Consider the following 19,094-nt stretch of genomic DNA (forward strand, 5'->3'; position numbering starts at 1 on the left):
TTACTTCCTTTAGTTGTGTATTAATTTAACTTATTTAGAAAAACAGTTAAAATATGCTGCAGTTTTAACAACCCTAATTTGTCATTTCTTCACTATTATACAAGAAATGTCAAAACCAGTATGTGAGAGTCTCTGCATCACTGACGTCCCTGACAACATAAGGACTTTTTTGCTTAGGAAGATAAAATTAATTTTTTTCTTCTCCACTTCTGTTAGTAACATATCATTTGGCTACTGTTATCCAGGAATGAAAATTGTTATATATTTTTTTCTGGCTACCCTGTTTGTCAAAGTCTTTAAGCACTAAAACTTAAAAATTGTCTTTATGGAAATACTTGTAAAATGTATTAAACATTCCTTCCCTTCAGGGTGTGGACACTGTGACTGGTCAGTGACTCAGGGTCATAGATGTGCCCACTGACTCATGTACTGTGATGTGTTTAAAGGCCACATCCTTACCTTTCCACCAAATGCAGAATCTTTTCACTTTTGAGTATTCGGGCCACTTCTTCCATGTGGCTGGGCCCTCAATCTGTCACTTTCCCCTGTTGTTAACTTGCCTGCTGCTAGCATTGCTTCTGTTATGCATTGGGTGAGGAACTAGATAGAAACTCCTATTAGTAAATAGATTCTGAGTGAGGAATTGAGTCTTGCTCGTTAAAGCTATACATTAGAACTTGAAACGTTTAATGTATAGACATTGTGACATGTATGATATTCAGAGGAATTATTTAATGTTCTCAATAGCTGAACTTCCTAGAAAAATAACTTCCCTTTAAATTAGAATTGCTGAATTTGGAGAATGACCATTTACCATAAATAATCTACTGTTTAAAGTCATACTCATCCTATCTCCAGAAAACTCAAGTCTCACAGAATTACCAATGAATAATACTCTGTGGTCATTACCAACTCTTAGAGTAATTTTGAAATTTATATTGTTGGGAGGCCAGGCAATAATGGATAAATATGAGGGACAGGCATTCTCGTAAGTCTCACTTCATTTCACCTCAAACTTGAACTTTTTTGTAATATTAGCAAGAAGGAAAATATACTTGTGTTTTTCCTACTTATACTCAATTCTTATAATTACAGTAAGAATTGAGTATAAGTAACCTATGAATTGCACAGTTTTTGTATAATTGACTTGACTACAAACTTCAGTGTATTTTTACACAATGGTTGCCTCACCTTTCTCAGTAAAATTTCTGAATATGTCACTTTAACTAACAGCTATCTACCCCCACATGTTTTTCTTTTAGCCTGTCTTTCACTTTTTGTCCCTCTCATTCTCCTGAGCTTGGTTGAAGCGGTTCTCAACCTGTGGGTTGCGACTCCTTTGGGGGTCGAACGACCCTTTCACAGGGGTCGCCTAAGACCGTTGGAAACACATATATAATTACATATTGTTTTTGTAATTAATCACTATGCTTTAATTATGTTCAATTTTTTAACAATGAAATTGGGGGTCACCACAACATGAGGAACTGTATTAAAGGGTCGCGGCATTAGGAAGGTTGAGAACCACTGGTTTAGAGACAGTCTATTTAATTGTCAGAACTGAAGCCCAGATGACCTCTTACACATTTAAGTGGCACTGAAGAGTTAAAACCCATTTCTCTTTTCTCTATCCTCATTATTTACAACTATACATTTTAATTATTTACATGGAGGAAACATTTAAATATATTTTTAAGCAAAGTTTTTTTTTTTTTTGAAATTCTTAAGAGGAAAATGGCCCAGGATTCTTTATTCCCAGGAAGTTGGGCGATGGTAGAGTCAGCACTCAGTTCGCAGATCGTGCCAGTGCATGTGACTCACAAGGATAGTTGGCAGTTTCCCCCACGTATCTGGACATTTTGAAGCTTCTTTTCTCCTCAGGGGATAAGCTCTTTTAGCAGTTTGCTGAGCAGGCAAGTAAAAATCTTAAATAATGTAACTCTGTAAATTGACCCTGTTTGTTTCTCACAGCAGTGTCTTGGTTCAGATACTGATTTGTCAGTCAGTGAAGATAGTTGCTGGGATAGTGAGAGCTTGTCCTTGCTTCTTGCACTCCTCACTGACTCCCATTCAGCACCTCTCCTGATGGAAATGATACACTATGATAGCGGCAAAGGAATTCTCCTTCACTGGTGGTTGAGAGTCTTTTAATGTAATGTAATATGGGCTGTAGTTCCTTGTCTGATTTAAAGAGAAAAATACACAGCAGCTGCTTTTATGTTAAATTTTTTCCTTTTTAATTTCCAAATCCTTACTTTGTAAGCAATTCTTTGTTTTTTTTCAGAGAAAAATGCAGGGCAAAAGGAGGTTTACAGTTGTTCATATGGGAAATAATACAATAATACAATAATTAATGAAAAATATTACAAGAATAAACTTTGTTTCACATAGTCACAACTGTAAACCTACTTTGCCCCACCCTAACAATGCAGCCTAAAGTAATTAGGTCGGAGTACTGAGCACTGCATATTGTTATCATTGTACTAATTGAGAAGTTCAATGAAACCTGATTTTTTAGAATGATTATTTTTTAGAGCAGTTTCAGGTTTCACTGCAAAATTGAGGGAAAGCTACAGAGATTTTCCATATATGCCCTTGCATATAAATAACCTCCTCCATTTTCAACGTCCCCCACCAGAGTAGTACATTTGTTGTAGTTGATGAGCCTTCATTGACATATGTCTTAATCACCCAAAGTCCATTGAAAGCTAATTTAATGTTCCTGATCTGGAAGTTGAATATCAGTTTTTATTGCAGCATATCAATTCAGTAATGTTAAAATGATATGTAAAGAATTTTCATCCTTGGTTGCTGAGTTCACCCAATTTCGTGTCTTTGGGTTTGTATATTCTGGTCCATTGGATAAAAGCTATTGGGAAAACTAGTGAAGCACAACCAGGGGTATTACGATCAAGTGAAGTTTATTCCTGGTACTAATTGATTCAGAGAGGACAGAGACCGAGACTTGCTCTTAGATTGGGAGTTGAGCAGCTTGTAACAGTAGAAACGCAAAACTCTGCTGCCAGATTCATTGTTATTATTTAACATACTACTTGACTATGATTTACACTATTAATTTGGAAAGACAATCTTTCAATTTAAAGAGGTAAGATATAGTAGATGAATCGGCATTTGCACAGATTCTGAAGCAGTGGTTTTCAGCCTTGACTGCACATAGAAATTGCCTGGGGGCTTCTATAAATCCCAGTGCCCAGACTGCACCCCAGACCAATTTCGTTGGAAACACTAGACGGTGGGACCTCAGCAGTATTTTTTAAAGTTTATTTTAATGTGAAGCCAGGGTTGAGAATCTTTGTTAGAGAAAGTGATGGACGTCATTGGATTCTTTATCTTGAGTTATCATTGAGACTTAATTTCGGATTCTCACACTTTTAAGGCTTTTGGTGAGATATTCAGCTTAGGAGCATAATTACTGTTTACAATTGTACTTCAGAGTACAGACGATTCTCATAAAAAAGAAATGTAATTGCCTTTCAAAGCCTTCTTTCAAAATTTCCCATTAAAATGTTAATAGTAACCTTCATTTATTCATTGACTTAAATCATTGAAACTACTTATTTATTTATAAATCTATTTTATGGCATTTCTACATTTTTGGGGTATTTTTCTCATAACACATACATCTTATTTATTGTATGATATCAGAGAGAAGGCAGCTTTTGAATTCCTAAAATGGATTCTTAATGTGGAATATTGGAAATGGCACCATCTCTTCTAGACAATTAGAATGTTCAGTTAACATCATACTATTTACAAATGCTGCCAGGTAGTCAATGTTTTCTATTTCTGTAAAGTATGTTTCTGTGAGATTGAGAAACTTTGTGTTAGGAAATTTGGGGAAACAAATTTTACTACTTCATAATGAGAATACTTAATTACAAAAAATACAGTATTTTTTACCTTAATCTATATGCCTATCATGTAATGAGCATCCTAGGGCTACCATATCATAACTGGATACCATGGCAACCATTGCCATTGCTTTTGCTGTGCTTCGGTCACACCAAAGGAAACAGAACTGCCTTCATGTTCTGAGTCTGCCATACAGAGTTGTCTTTGAAGATGATGAGCCAGTGATTCTGAAATAGTGATTATTTCTAGAAGTTCTTTTCTTAGATATTTCTTTGAGTTACATATTGTATTTCAAAAGTTATAATGTTTTCTCCAACAATTATCCATTTGTTAATATCTCACATTGATTAATCCTTAGCTAACAATCAGAAAAATCATATTTGTTCACTTTTAAAAATATGTAGAATATAGTCATGAAGTGAAGGTTTATGTTTTGTCATATCGAAATAGAAAATTTAAGGTGAAACCAGATCTTTCTTTTTGATCACATTACTTCGGTAGGACCAGATGGATCATACTTCTTCAGGTCATCATCCAAACAAAAAAAGAAAGGTAGCAGATACTGAATTTTGTAGTGTGTGTGTGTGTTTTTATTAAGTAACTTTAATGCTGCAAAAGCAAAAATAGAATATATTGGAATAATATCAGTGATGTAATATAAGACATATGAATATTTTCATTTCGGTTTTAAGGCAAATATAAATGAAAAGATAATTAGTTTTATATGCATTAGGAAACAAGAATTTATTGAAGTTCTTAAATAATCCCACAAGTTACCATTCTGAGTTTGTATATGTGCTTTATATTTTTGTACTTGATTAACTTTTATGTTTAGCAGAACTTTCAACTCCTATTATAGGAAGAGCTAAAGATTTCTATAATAACTGAAATAAACATTTTTATATTCCCCAAAATTTGGTTATTAGGAAAGCTAAGGAGTGTGTGTGTGTGTGTGTATGTGTATGTGTGTGTGTGTTAAGTTTAATACTGGAGGAGTCTTGTGGTTTGATCTTGTTTAACCCTTTTATTTTAAAATAAGGGTGCTGAGGCCCAGAGTTAAGTGTCTTGCCCGAGTTTAATCCCTTACTTAGTCACTAGAATCACAAATCTGCTTCCCATTTAGAGTTGTTTTTGTTGTTGTTTTTTAAATCATAGCATTCTGCTTTAGAAGAAATAGGCAACTTTGAATTTACAAATAAGGAATGTCCTTGATTAGAAAGTAACAAATGCAAAATATTGCCTCCACATATTTTATATTTTATTTTGGTTTTGCAGCATTTTACAAAAGAAAATTAAAGGTTTATTTTTAAAATAGTTGGTGCAGTAACTTTCTACCTGACTTCTTATTTTCTCTAACAGCTTATATCTACAAGTCTGAGTATCACTTTGTGTCTGTAGATGTGTGAAAATTGTTAAAGTTTATGGCAATCAGTATGATTGGTTATGTTTTGAATCTCCTCTAACATTCTCCATAGTTTGGATATTGTGAAAGGAGATGTTTCTTGCAGTGCATATTATTTTAATAGTCTAACTCATATAATACAGTATCTATGACAGTATTTATAGTTCTCTTTTGTTCTCAGTGTACTAACAGATGAAATTTACAAACCATTTTTCATCCTTTTCCCAAATAGTAGGTCCCAGATCAATAAAACCTTTAGATAAAATACCTTGTGTTTTTACAATCTTAATAATCTTGTTAACCTTTGGGATCGTGAAAATTTATGTAGGGTCAAATTGTTCATGCATTTCATTTAAACTTTCTGGTAGTTTTTTCAATTATTGTGAACTATGAGTGTTTTCAGAGATAAGACCCAATGGTGACTTGTCAACTACTGTATTTATATGTGTGATAGACTGGTTTTAGAGATGGCTACATGACACTGACATATGAACTTCGGCCTTACTGGGTAAATAACATCTTTTAAACTTCTCTTTCAGAACAAAGGAAGAATTATGCACGTGACAGTATCAGCAGTGTATCAGATATATCCCAATACCGTGTTGAAGTAAGATGCTTTCACGTTTGCTAAAATTTAGAATGAACCTTTAAGGGTTCATTTTACTACCAATAAAAATTGTGTTTTATTTCATTCCTGTGATGTATTCTATATCATGTTAATTTTTTTATTTTTTAGATTTTTGGAAAATAGATGTTAAGTGTAAAAGTATTTTGTTAGTCTGGTGTCTATTTTCATATAGAATAAATTAAAATTGCTACTCATTTATCATTGTCAGCCCAATTTCTGTTAAAGACAGGACAAAGACTTCTATTTTATATTAGAGAATTTTCTTAGAATTAAGCCTTTGATAGTTTTATTTTTATTTTATTTTTATCTAGTCATTACTAGATCTACTTAAACAGTGTTTTTAGTTTTTATTTTTTCCTCTGTTATCTTGGAAGATATTTGCTCTTAATTAGAATCTAGGTGTCCTTTGCTTATAATAGAAAATATTTAAATAGGAAAGTAATTTTTATTTTTTTAAGTTGAGGTAACATTGGTTAATGATATAAGTTTCAGGTGTACAACATTATAATCTGACATCTGTGTACACTACATCAGACTCACCACCAAAAGTCTAGCTTCCCTTTGGCACCATACATTTCACCCTCCTCCCACTCCCTGGCCTCTGGTAACCACCAATCTGTTGTCCGTATCTATGAGTTTGTTCTTGTTTTGTTTTGTTAGTTCCTTTCTTGTTTTATATTCTACATGTGAATGAAGTCGTACTATTTTGTCCTTTTCTGGCTGATTTATTTCAATGAGCACAATACCCTCAAGGTCCATCCATAATGTCACAGTGGCAGTCTTTCAACTTCTTTTATGGTGAAGTAGTATTGGATCCTGTGTGTGTGTGTGTGTGTGTGTGTGTGTGTTATGTATATGTATATCTATATGTATAAGTATATCTCACATCTCCTTTATCCATTCATCTGTCTATGGTCACTGGTTATTTCCATATTTTGGCTATTGTAAATTTTGGCTGTAGTAAACAGGGGTATATATATATATATCTTTTTGAATTAGTGATTTCATAGCTTCAGGTAAATACCCAGAAGTAGAAGATCTAGATCATATGTAATTCCATTCTTAATTTTGAGGAACCTTCCTACTGTTTTACATGGTGGCCACACCAATTTATAATCCCACTGACAGTGTATGAGGGGGAAAGTGATGTTTAAATTGCTCTTATTTTTAATTTTCTGCCTATTTCAACCTTGTTTAATTAAGTGGTTTTAGTAGAATGAAAGTTTGTCCGTGGTTACAGACTAGCATTGCTGTTGCTGCTCAGTTATGCGTGTATAGTTTTCTAGCTGCCATGCAGCTTGCCCGCTGTCCAGCATTCAGATAACAACATGGAATAAAATGGGCAGGGTGATTTTAAGATAATGTTATTTAAGCTGTTTAGAATTTGTTTCTATGACATGTTTGTATAGTTTCATATAGCTCAATATTAAACAGATTTAGCTGTTTTATGATTCAAGGCATCATTTCTTCTCTTCTTCCAAACATGCTTGACTTTATTATCTCAGTAAAGTAACCGTGAAGTTCTTGAGTAATTGGTTTGTCCTTCACCTCTTTGGTAGTTGACTTCAATTAGGTTAACTTTGTTCTCTTTTGGAAAATGTGTACTAAGAGACTGTGTGTGTGTTACACATACTTTTTCTTTTTGCCTATCATAAGCACTTGACTACCTTTGTTCTGGATCGGAAAGATGCTATGATAACTATTGATGAATTCACCTCTTTGGTAGTTGACTTCAATTAAGGTTAACTTTGCTCTCTTTTGGAAACTGTGTACTAAGAGACTGTGTATGTGTTACACATACTTTTTCTTTTTGCCTGTCATAAGCACTTGACTACCTTCGTTCTGGATCGGAAAGATGCTATGATAACTATTGATGATGGAATAAGGAAGCTGAAATTGCTTGATGCCAAGGGCAAAGTGTGGACTCAAGATATGATTCTTCAAGTGGATGACAGAGCTGTGAGCTTGATTGATTTAGAATCAAAGGCAAGTTTGTAATGTTTATACTGTTTTATTTTTAAGAAAATTCTACAAATATGTATGCTTACAATTAGGTCAGATTGTTTGCAAATTTTTGTGAACGTTTGTGAAAGTTTGACCAAATAAAATAGGCTTGTTAATGATTTTAAAAAAATACCATATGTACATTATTTATGCAAAATCAGTTTTTAAACTAGAGTTAGAGGCATGTTCTTTTTTTTTTTTAACCACAAATGATAAGATGGAAGAAGGGAGGAAAAAATACACAATCTAAAATAAGGCCCCAGTGGGGCATAACACTTTATGGAGTTTGATCAAATAAAATATGCTTGTTAATGATTAAAAAAAATACCATATGTACATTATTTATGCAAAATCAGTTTTTAAACTAGAGTTAGAGGCACATTCTTTTTTTTTTTTAATCACAAATGATAAGATGGAAGAAGGGAGGAAAAAATAGAAAAAATACACAGTCTAAAATAAGGCCCCAGTGGGGCATAACACTTTATGGCATAGATTAATTACATGTTAGGCTGAGCTACATGCCGGTAAATGAGTGAATTGGGATGAAAAGGTTGCGTGTGTATTAACTTTTCATCAGATCCACAGGAGGCACCTTTTTCACACAAGCACGGGCAGGTAAGAAGCTGGAGCTCTTAAAAGAGGACTTTTCTGAGCCCTGTCACCTAATGACATTCGAGCTCCTAAGATAAGGAAAATAACTATTGTGATCACATTAGAATATTCTGATAGGAGTGGGGGTAAAATTTGCCCTTTCATCTCCGGTCCAGTTTAAGAACCCATTGTGGCCCTCGAGTCAAAAAGTTTGCCCACCCCTGGCTTAGACATTACATTCTATTGTAAAGGAACCTGCATTTCTTGTTTCACATTTGCTGGATCTCAGGGATTAGGATTTAGCATAAATTTATGGTGTGATGTATATCTATGGGCATCCATAAAATAAGGTTGTTTTTTATATTCTAGTTATCAGGGATATTGTATTTTATTGTAAAAAAAACCAACACGATTTCTACCATCAATTACATCCTGATACCACTCACAATTTGTGTAAAGCCATTAGTGTCAGGATAATCACCTTAAATATCTCATTAACTCAGTGGTTCTCAACCCTCCTAATGCTGCGACCCTTTAATACAGTTCCTCATGTTGTGGTGACCCCCAACCATAAAATTATTTTCGTTGCTACTTCATAACTGTAATTTTGCTACTGTTATGAATCGTAATGTAAATATCTGATATGCAGGATGTATTTTCATTGTTACAAATTGAACATAATTAAAGCATAGTGATTAATCACAAAAACAATATGTAATTATATATGTGTTTTCCGATGATCTTAGGCGACCCCTGTGAAAGGGTCGTTCGACCCCCAAAGGGATCTCGACCCACAGGTTGAGAACCACTACATTAAGTATAGGATTCTAATTGTGAGCAGAAAGTTCATTTATTTTAAGAAATACTGAAATTATTTAATGTGTTGGTATTTTATTTGGATGAGTCTTTAAAGGTTACAGAGTATTCACTCTTATACACCAAAAACCTTAATCATTTTGCAGAATGTATTTCTTGTAGAGATCCTTCTGATCCTGTTTTACATTTTTGGCTGGGTTTTATCTATATAGTGAATTTTTGCATTTGAGATATTCACTGAAAATGTACAAATGATATATTATTCTTAGCCTAACATTTACATGTATATATATATGTGTGTATATATATGTATGTATGTATGTATGTATGCATATTTGTACGTCTGACTATACAGTGTTCAAGTTACAAAATATTCTGACATTACATAGCCAGAGGGAAAAGAATACCATGTGAGATGGTGAATTATTTTGGAAAGAGCCCTCATTTTACTTTTTTTTTGCTGTTAAAGGTACCATCTCTACCTTATAATCTGGGGAGATCAGGAATGCTAAATTCAGTATTTTGTTTATTAAGAGAATAACTGCATTTCTCTACTAAATATCTCCATTTTTGTTGCTTTTTCTCCCACCCATTATCCAGCCCAGCCTGTACCTACTCATCCTCCGTATCTACAAGTGTTTACTAATATTCAGTGTCAATATGATTTGTGCACTTCAAAATATCTTTAAATGCCTAGATTTTATATATACAATAGATTTTATATATACAATAAAAAGTAAGGCAAATTCTATTTTGCTTTATAGAATGAATTGGAGAATTTTCCTTTAAACACAATCCAGCACTGCCAAGCTGTGATGCACTCCTGTAACTATGACTCAATTCTTGCTCTGGTGTGCAAAGAGCCAACTCAGAACAAGCCGGATCTTCATCTTTTCCAGTGTGATGAGATTAAGGTAAAAGAACCTTGAACTTTCTTTCCCTTTACGCAGATGTTCTGGCAGCTTTTGAATTATTTACTTCAATCAAATGGCTTGTGGGTACTAGATGTTTAGTTTCTTATAATTTTCTAAGGTAAACAAATAACTTAGTGTCTTCTTTAAGGTTTCCAGGTAAATAAATAGGAGATAGAATGGTATTTAAAAAAATCAGATGCATTCTATTTATTAAAAAAGTGTAAATAATATATTAAATCCTTCATTGAATGACTTGGACTTATAATTAAACATTGATTCTACAGAAATCATGCTTCATGGGCAATAAATAATCACATAGTATTGTTTTATTAAACACCAATCACAAAGCATGGATTATTACAACAAGATGTTTTCCAGGATATTGATTTAAAGTTTCTCATTTAATTGTGTGATTGGAATAATTGCTCAAGATTTGTAATCCCTAGTGGTAATGCGAAAATAATTGAGCATAGTATTCAGTAATAAAAAACTATATCCTGAAGATTTGTATTTCAGAGTGCACTGTAGTTTTCAAACGATTATAATTTGTGATGATCTATTGGACATTAGAAGCTACCCTGAGCCTTAAATATCTTTATTTCATGAGTTGATTTCTCTAAAAGGGAAATCATTTTGGGTTGAGTTTATTGGTACTTTTCCAAAGTAGTGATGTATCACTGTATATTATAAAATATAAGGTAATTTAGATCTTATAAAGAAATGCCGAGAGATTAGCATAAAGTGTCACTTGATCTTTTCTGTATTTCTTTGACATTAAAATAGAATGACATTGGTAAGTTAAGATTGACTATAAATAGTGTATTTTATAATTTTACTCTTATTTCAATTGATGTCATGGATGACTTTCTAAAAATCTTACCTTAAAAGAACTGTGGCATTTAGGCAATTTCTATATGAAATGTTTTATCCGATTTTTGTATAGTGCCTTTGGAAAGTCATAAAGTATATTATTAAAAATTCTGCAAGGGTGGATTTAAATCAGTAAGTATTAAAGTGACTATTTAGCTCTGAAAATCTAAACATTTTAAAAACAGAGGACTAACCTAAAAGACATGTTACATCTGGTGTTTGCCTCATTGTTCCAGAAGCCCCTCTGGAAACCGAGTTATTGTGCTGACTAAAGTTTCTGGATTTCACTTTTGAGAATAAAGGGCTTGCTTTATTTGATAGGGATATGATACTGATGGGTTTGAAACTATGTACTGAACACTGTGTGTCCTAATTAAAAGCTCAAGTACCACTCTGTAGCTAAATGCATTTACTCACTGGTGCCATATTCCACATATGAGACTTTTTCCCCCTGGCACCCTTAAAAATATTAATACAATGAAATATGATGTGGTTTCTTTTATACGGATCACCTTGCAATGTCACTTTTGAACTTTAAACTTTCTTTGTTATGGGACTTTTACAATGTTCCTGCCCACATTTGTAGTAAAATTATTCTTAGAAATCACCCCATATGGGAAGTTCAGGGTTTCTAGGCATCTACAGTTTTAATCTCCCACATAACAGAAAGCCTTTGGCATGGTGTTTGTAGTGTCTTCCTGAGAGTAGGATGTTTTTATGGAAAGAACACTGGACTGGGCTGCTTTAGCACTCTCATTTGACTAGCAATGTGACCTTGACCACACCATCAAAGAAGTATTTATTTCTTAGTTTCCTAAATTATAAAGCAAGGAGAACAGATTAGATAATCTTTAAGTGTCCTCAGCTCTCTAATTTTATGATTACCTGTGCTTATGGCAAAAGAATATTTTATGTATACATATTTGAGAAAAACATACATAATTATAGAGAACAAGCAGGAACAAAAATAGGAGATGGATACATGCCAGCAAGAGTCTAATACACAGTAATAATCATGGGTTATATATAAACTTCACAATCAAACAAAATAAACTTCTTTGCTGCTAATCTCCCATCAATTCCCAAGAAAAGAGAATCAAATGTTCTTGTTGGAGAAGTTAATTGTTTGGAGGATGTTAATTTTTACCTGAAATGATAAAATAAAGTGGTTATCGAAAAGGGTACATCTGTGATTATAGTGGGGTCATCTGTGATTGGGGTCATCTGTGATTATAGTGGCTTTGTCCTGCACTGGGAGCAGTTCTGTTGGGACATCTGTGATTGGGGTCATCTGTGATTATAGTGGCTTTGTCCTGCACTGGGAACAGTTCTGTTGGGACAGATCACTCTGTCTGTGGGCAGATGGGTGCCTGGTGGATACTGAGGATGAGAAGGGAAGGAACTCCACCATACATACGTGTGCTTCTAACATCTTCATTTCTTCTTGGGAAGATATTTACTTAGTTATACTTTCCTTTTTGTTGTTTTTTGTTAGTCCTTACCCAAGGATATTTTTCCATTGATTTTTAGAAAGAGTAGAAGAGAGGGGGAGAGAGAGAGAAAAGAGAAACATTGATGTGAGATACATCGATTGGATGCCTCCTGCATGGGGTCCAGACCAGGACTGAGGATAGAGCCTGCAACCGAGATATATGCTGTTGACCGGAATCGAACCAAGGACCCTTCAGTCTGAAGGCTGCTTCTCTGTCCACTGAGCCAAAGCAGCTAGGGCTACCTAGTTACATTTTTAGCATATGATTATACTTATGTTAATTTTTTTTCTATTTGCAAATTCCTTTTCTATTTGCCTTTATGCAAGGATAGCTGTGTTTAAACTAAAGGAATCAATATTTAAAAAATTTAAACACTATTTAAAAATTCCTTCAGTTTTTAAATCTTGTCATTGTAAAGTTCACCATCAAAAGGAAGAGTGTGCTTTGAAAGCAGATTTAAAAAAACACACCCAGTTCTATTTTGCATCAAGGTACTCATTGATTCAGACAGGGAACATAACCTCCTTTTCTGTTTTAACCTGCATATCGAGACAAGAACATCTATAACCTCTGAGGTAACTTGTCTTTCATCGCAGGCAAACCTAATTACTGAAGATATTGAAAGTGCAATCAGCGACAGCAAAGGAGGGAAGCAGAAGAGGCGGCCTGATGCCCTGAGGTAAAAACAGGAACAGGAATTAAGGGGTAGAATTGATTTGTTTTTAAGTCTTTTTTCCTCTATAGCATTGGTTCTCAACCTTCCTAATGCCATGACCCTTTAATACAGTTCCTCATGTTCTGGTGACCCCCAGTTTCATTGTTACAAATTGAACATAATTAAAGCATAGTGATTAATCACAAAAACAATATGTAATTATATATGTGTTTTCCGACGGTCTTAGGCGACCCCTGTGAAAGGGTCGTTCGACCCCCAAAGGGGTCGTGACCCACAGGTTGAGAACCGCTGCTCGAAAGATTTATAAGAATTACTTTCAATGACAGTATAGTTTACAGATTACAACCTGTAATCTCAACCCCTTTGCCTCCCAGGTTTGTCGGAGTGTGAGCAGTTTCTGTCTATGTTCCCGGTCTGTCTCTGATGTGGCTTCTGCCACCTGTGCTGTCCTAGAGCCACGAAAGATGAGTGGCGTTTCGGGGAAGGTGGCTCAAGGGAGTCCAAATGGACATGAGGACTACAGTTAGTCCACAGCCTTTCCAAATCACAGGAGACCAGAAAAAGGTTAAACCTAGTTTTCAGCTGAATTTTAAAAAGTTGAACCTAGTTTTCAGCTGAATTTAATTTTTTTTATTTTTCATACATTTACAAATATATGTAATAAGGAAGAGTTAGGAAATCCTTACTGTTCTGCTGCTTGACGTAGTCTTCTTGAGGTTAGAGAACTAAGACCATCCACTGAGAGAACTGATGTCATAAAAATAGAGATGGTAAAGATTCAATTTGTTTTCATCATTTTTAGGATGATTTCCAAGGCAGACCCTGGTATACCGCCTCCACCCAGAGCTCCTGCCCCTGTGCCCCCTGGGACTGTTACCCAGGTGGATGTTAGAAGTCGGGTGGCAGCCTGGTCTGCGTGGGCAGCTGACCAAGGGGACTGTGAGTATTTCTAGGAATTGATACTCAATGAACATTTACATGGGGTTGTGATGTAATTCTTGCTTTCAAAATCTGATGTTAATTTATGAGCTGAAGCTTGAGATTGGTTTTAAAAATTTAAATCTTAGATAAAGGAATGTTAAGCTTGAACACTATTAAGATTATTGTATATGAGGAATTCAGACCAATCATTTAATAAATAAGGTGTTAGGATTAGAGTATTTTTTTAATGCAATCAAAGGTGGAAGGTTTGACTCTACTAACAATTAAAAGGATGGTAACAGAATATATACCAAACAAGAGACTCTGAGGTTTTTTATTTTATTTTTTAATATGTTTTTATTGATTTTAGAGAGAGGAAGAGAGAGGGAGAGATAGGAACATCAATGATGAGAATCATTGATCAGCTGCTTCCTGCAAGCCCCCTACTGGGGATTGAGCCTGAAACCCAGGCATGTGCCTTACCAGGAATCAAACCCTGACCTCCTGACCTCCTTGGTTCATGGGTGGACACCCAACCACTGAGCAACACTGGCTGTGAGGTTTTTTTTTTAAATTTAAGGTTATACTTCAAATTCTTTCCATTATTATTATCTTACCACTGTTTTCTTTTGACCAACTTAGTTGTGGTTACATGGAAAGGATGTCAGGACAGGGGTAGGACAGTGGAAAAGAGGTAAAAGGCACCTGCCATCTGCCTAACCTTGTCAAATGGACCCTTTGTATGTCAAAAGGACCATTTCAACTTGACAGTCTTTTTGTAAAGACAAATAATCATAAGCATAGAACTTAGTGTAACTTTTTATATGTGAGAATGTTTACCAAATCTGAAATTGTTATGACTAGAAAATGCCTTAAAACGTGCTTGGTCCAATCTCTTTATTTTAAGGGTGAATAAATTGTGATCTAGTGAGTTTGAATTTAGTGAGGACTAGAGCCTCACTCTTTTGCCTCCTAGTTCAATGCAACTTCTTAAATCACTTATCTTCTATTGAATGAAGTATTATTTGTAGAGTTTATCCAAACAGTAGAACTTGATTGCCAAAATGAGTGACATTATACTGTACCTTGAATCTGGTGAGTCAAATGTGGGAGCAAGACTGGGATCTACCTGTGTGAACCTGGACAATTTATCTGCTTGTGCTTCAACCTCACTTATGGATAATATAATCTATCTATCTATCTATCTATCTATCTATCATCTATCTATCTATCTATCTATCTATCTATCTATCTATCTATCTATTTATCTATCATCTAAAAGCCTAAGCGACCAAATGATCGGTCGACTGGTTGCTTTGATGCACACTGACCATCAGGGGGCAGACGCTCAATGCGGGAGCTGCCCCCTGGTGGTCAGTGCACTCCCACAGCCAACCTCCTGCAGTCCTTCCCCTACACCCCCCAGCTGGCTGGCCCCGATAGGCCCCCATCACCTGCCAGGCCGAGGGACCCCAACTGTGCAGGAATTCATGCACCGGGCCTCTAGTGGGAATAATAACTCATGGGTTGCTGTGAGTCTGATAGCAAATAATGTCAATAACAGTATCTCGTTCCGTATAGTAAGCAGAATTTGTGGTGGTTCTCTTTTTTACCAAGTTGAGATCATTTTGTTTTCTGAAATGCTTTCCACTTTATTTAGATTTCTCTTATCCTTAAAGTCATTTTCAGAGGTTTCAACATAAGCCCATCTACCAAATAGATGAAAGAAAAATCTTCGAAGCATCCATTTTTTTCAAAAATAAAGTAACAGAATTATTGCTTATTTTAACTTTATAACAGTTTCTGTTTTTAGGAATTACATAAATTTCTATTAATTCATTTTTGTCTGTAAAATTTTGTGCATAAAAAATTAGTTAGGATGCCCAGCCGGCATGGCTCTGCAGATGAGCGTCGACCTAGAGCGTCAACCTATGAACCAGCAGGTCACGGTTCGATTCCCGGTCAGGGCACACGCCCCTGCTGCAGGCTCGATCCCCAGAGTGGGGCATACAGGAGGCAGCTGATCAATGATTCTTTCTCATCATTGATGTTTCTCTTTCTCTCCCTCTCCCTTCCTCTCTGAAATCAATATATATATAAAAAAACTAGTTAGGAGTTTATAGTGTTTTCTACTTTTTATGTATTTATGGTATTTTGGTTGTTGCTATTGTTTTCATGGAAGAATAAACCTGCAAAAACATCTGTAAAACCTAATTTACAACAAAAAGAAAATTGAGCCGCAGGAGTTCCTAGGCTCATTAGATTTTGTCTAAATTACTGTATGCAACCTCATATATATAAGATCAGATTTACAGAACTAATTTACTACTAGGTTAAGCAGAACACAATACTTACGTGAGTTTCTGTTTGGATCCAGGCCAGTTTTTTGTTTTTTAAATATTTTTATTGATTTCAGAGAGGAAAGGAGAGGGAGAGATAGAAGCATCAATGATGAGAGAGAATCATTGATTGGCTGCCTCCTGTACGCCCCCTACTGGGGATCGAGCCGTAACCCAGTCATGTGCCCTGACCAGGAATTGAACCTCGACCTCCTGGTTCATAGTTCGACGTTAACCACTGAGCAATGCCAGCCAGTTTTTAGTTGGAAAGACCCCCAAAAGGAGTATCTTTCTGTTCCCACTGAAGGCTCTGGTTGACTCAGTTTGAAAAATTCCTTTGAATCCTTGAGGTAGCTCTACCCCTGACTGCCAGAAGTAATCTCTGTAGAATAGAGATAGTGGCAGTGGGGTTGCACAGACCCTTAAAAAGTCTGAGAAATACCACATCTCCCCCTCACCTCAGCCTCCCATCTCACCTATCTGGAGTCCTCATAGCTTTATTTCAAGTACAATGTGCTGCTTTCTGTAGTATAAACCATAGGAAGATAGTAGCTACCCACAGGTAAATAGCAGTTCACTGGCAAGATTTGATATATATAAGTTCTCACTATCTTAAACTACTTAATAGCCACTAATTATGTTTCATAAGACTAAGTGATTTCCCTCCCTCCCATCCTTTCTTTCTTTCTTTCTTTCTTTCTTTCTTTCTTTCTTTCTTTCTTTCTTTCTTTTGATGAGTATTCCATTTATAGTAAAAGTTAGGCCTAAAAGAGACATAGCAATATCAAATTTTCAATATTTTTTTGTAGTTCTCTATATCAAACATCATGAGTCACAATGATTTATCAAGAGTTGTATTTCCATTGGTGATGATATATTTTTCCTGTTTCATCCATACTTTTTTTTTCATTTCAAATACTGTGAAATATTTGTACAAGTATCTGTGTCAGTGGTAGTTTTAACCTACTCATATCAGGAATGAGTTCATGATAATAATCTTATGATTAACATCATACTTTAGCCAAATGAGCTAATTGAACATCTTGAATGCTCTTAAGAAATTTACTCTTTAATTTGAAATTTTCTATAGGTATTTATACTTTTAAAGCACATAGCTTAAAATTAATGAGCCCATCATTGTGGGTTTTAAGTTTAGTGAAAATAATAATTTTAAGAAACACTTTACTCTCAGAACCCCCAAAGCTTATTGAAATCACAATGTTGGAATATATGAAAATTACAAGCTCTGTGGCATTAGAATTAATTGCCCACTATTTACGATGTAGGTGTATAACTGTGGGTTTATATTTCTTGGGTGGGAATTACAGGATGCTGAGTTAGGGTTGGTTTCATAGGCAGCTGACACAGGGAAGAGGGAAACTAGCGGGGAAATTACAAGGTAAATCAACATAAAGGTAGAAAGCAAGTACTTCAGCTCTGCCCAAGTGCTTCTGTTAGTGGTGGCAAGGATGCCTGTCATAGATGATGAGCAGAGTTTTGATTTTGTATCTAGCCAATTTTCTAGCCAATGTTTAATTGCCTATATTGGTATTACTTAAGCAACAGGCTGAAAGAGTTATGATTCTCCTTTCTCTAGTTGAGAAGCTCAGGCAGTATCATGGGCATGAAGAAACACCCGAGATGACGGCGGCCCGAATTGACCGAGACGTGGTAAGGACAGCATTCATCTTTAGACCACTGCCTTTATTTTAAAAGAGGAAGTTGATTCAATAAAGATGTTTTGTGGAAACTATATTTTCTCTTTCTATTGGTAGTTATGCCCTTTGAATTATTTTTTTCTTAACTTTTTTTTCCCTTTGGGCAATATTTAACTAGAAGACTTTATGCAAATCATTAATTAGTGACAGAAGAATTAACATATTAACTAGCTTACAAGGGAATTTAAATGGAATGATCAGATTTGAGGTGTGTTTGTTTTTTCATAGTTTGTAATTCATAATTGAAGTATTTTTAATATGTCTTACTGTCCTTTATTGAAAATATTTTATAATGCCTGAAAGATAAAAAGTTAAATGACATTTTAAGAGTAGATATGTCAATTTTAATTTCTTATAAAGGATAAGGCTATTTTTATTTTTCCATAATAATTTACTTGCAGAATGACAATGCCCTGTGGTATAATCATAAAATACGATGCCAATATAATAACTTTTTATACTGCACTCATGTTCAATTTGGAAACAAACAGAGGAATTTGATGTTTGGAATTAATTTTTATATCGCACTATTACTTATTGTACTAAAAAGTTCATTTAATACCAGTTTCTAGTCTTGAATTAGAACAGTGGTTCTCAACCTTCCTAATGCCGCGACCCTTTAATACAGTTCCTCATGTTGTGGTGACCCCCAACCATAAAATTATTTTCGTTGCTACTTCATAACTGTAATTTTGCTACTGTTATGAATCGTAATGTAAATATCTGATATGCAGGATGTATTTTCATTGTTACAAATTGAACATAATTAAAGCATAGTGATTAATCACAAAAACAATATGTAATTATATATGTGTTTTCCGATGGTCTTAGGCAACCCCTGTGAAAGGG

At 34.8% G+C, this 19,094-nt stretch overlaps 1 protein-coding gene across 6 annotated transcripts in view; it reads left to right on the plus strand.

Annotated features, from left to right (window-relative positions):
• The window catches only part of EPS8 (epidermal growth factor receptor pathway substrate 8), a 172,304-nt gene that overhangs the window by 106,054 nt on the left and 47,156 nt on the right, over nucleotides 1-19,094 (plus strand). For all 6 annotated transcript variants that reach the window (XM_014540175.1, XM_014540173.1, XM_014540174.1 and 3 more), the window contains 6 exons: nucleotides 5,815-5,882; nucleotides 7,728-7,889; nucleotides 10,079-10,228; nucleotides 13,188-13,270; nucleotides 14,070-14,206; nucleotides 18,125-18,198. In XM_014540175.1, coding sequence (XP_014395661.1) covers nucleotides 5,815-5,882; nucleotides 7,728-7,889; nucleotides 10,079-10,228; nucleotides 13,188-13,270; nucleotides 14,070-14,206; nucleotides 18,125-18,198 — 674 coding nt within the window. The remainder of the gene's footprint in view (nucleotides 1-5,814; nucleotides 5,883-7,727; nucleotides 7,890-10,078; nucleotides 10,229-13,187; nucleotides 13,271-14,069; nucleotides 14,207-18,124; nucleotides 18,199-19,094) is intronic.

Source organism: Myotis brandtii, unplaced genomic scaffold (genome assembly GCF_000412655.1).
Source record: "Myotis brandtii unplaced genomic scaffold, ASM41265v1 scaffold237, whole genome shotgun sequence".
In the NCBI taxonomy this organism is placed as follows: Eukaryota; Metazoa; Chordata; class Mammalia; order Chiroptera; family Vespertilionidae; genus Myotis; species Myotis brandtii.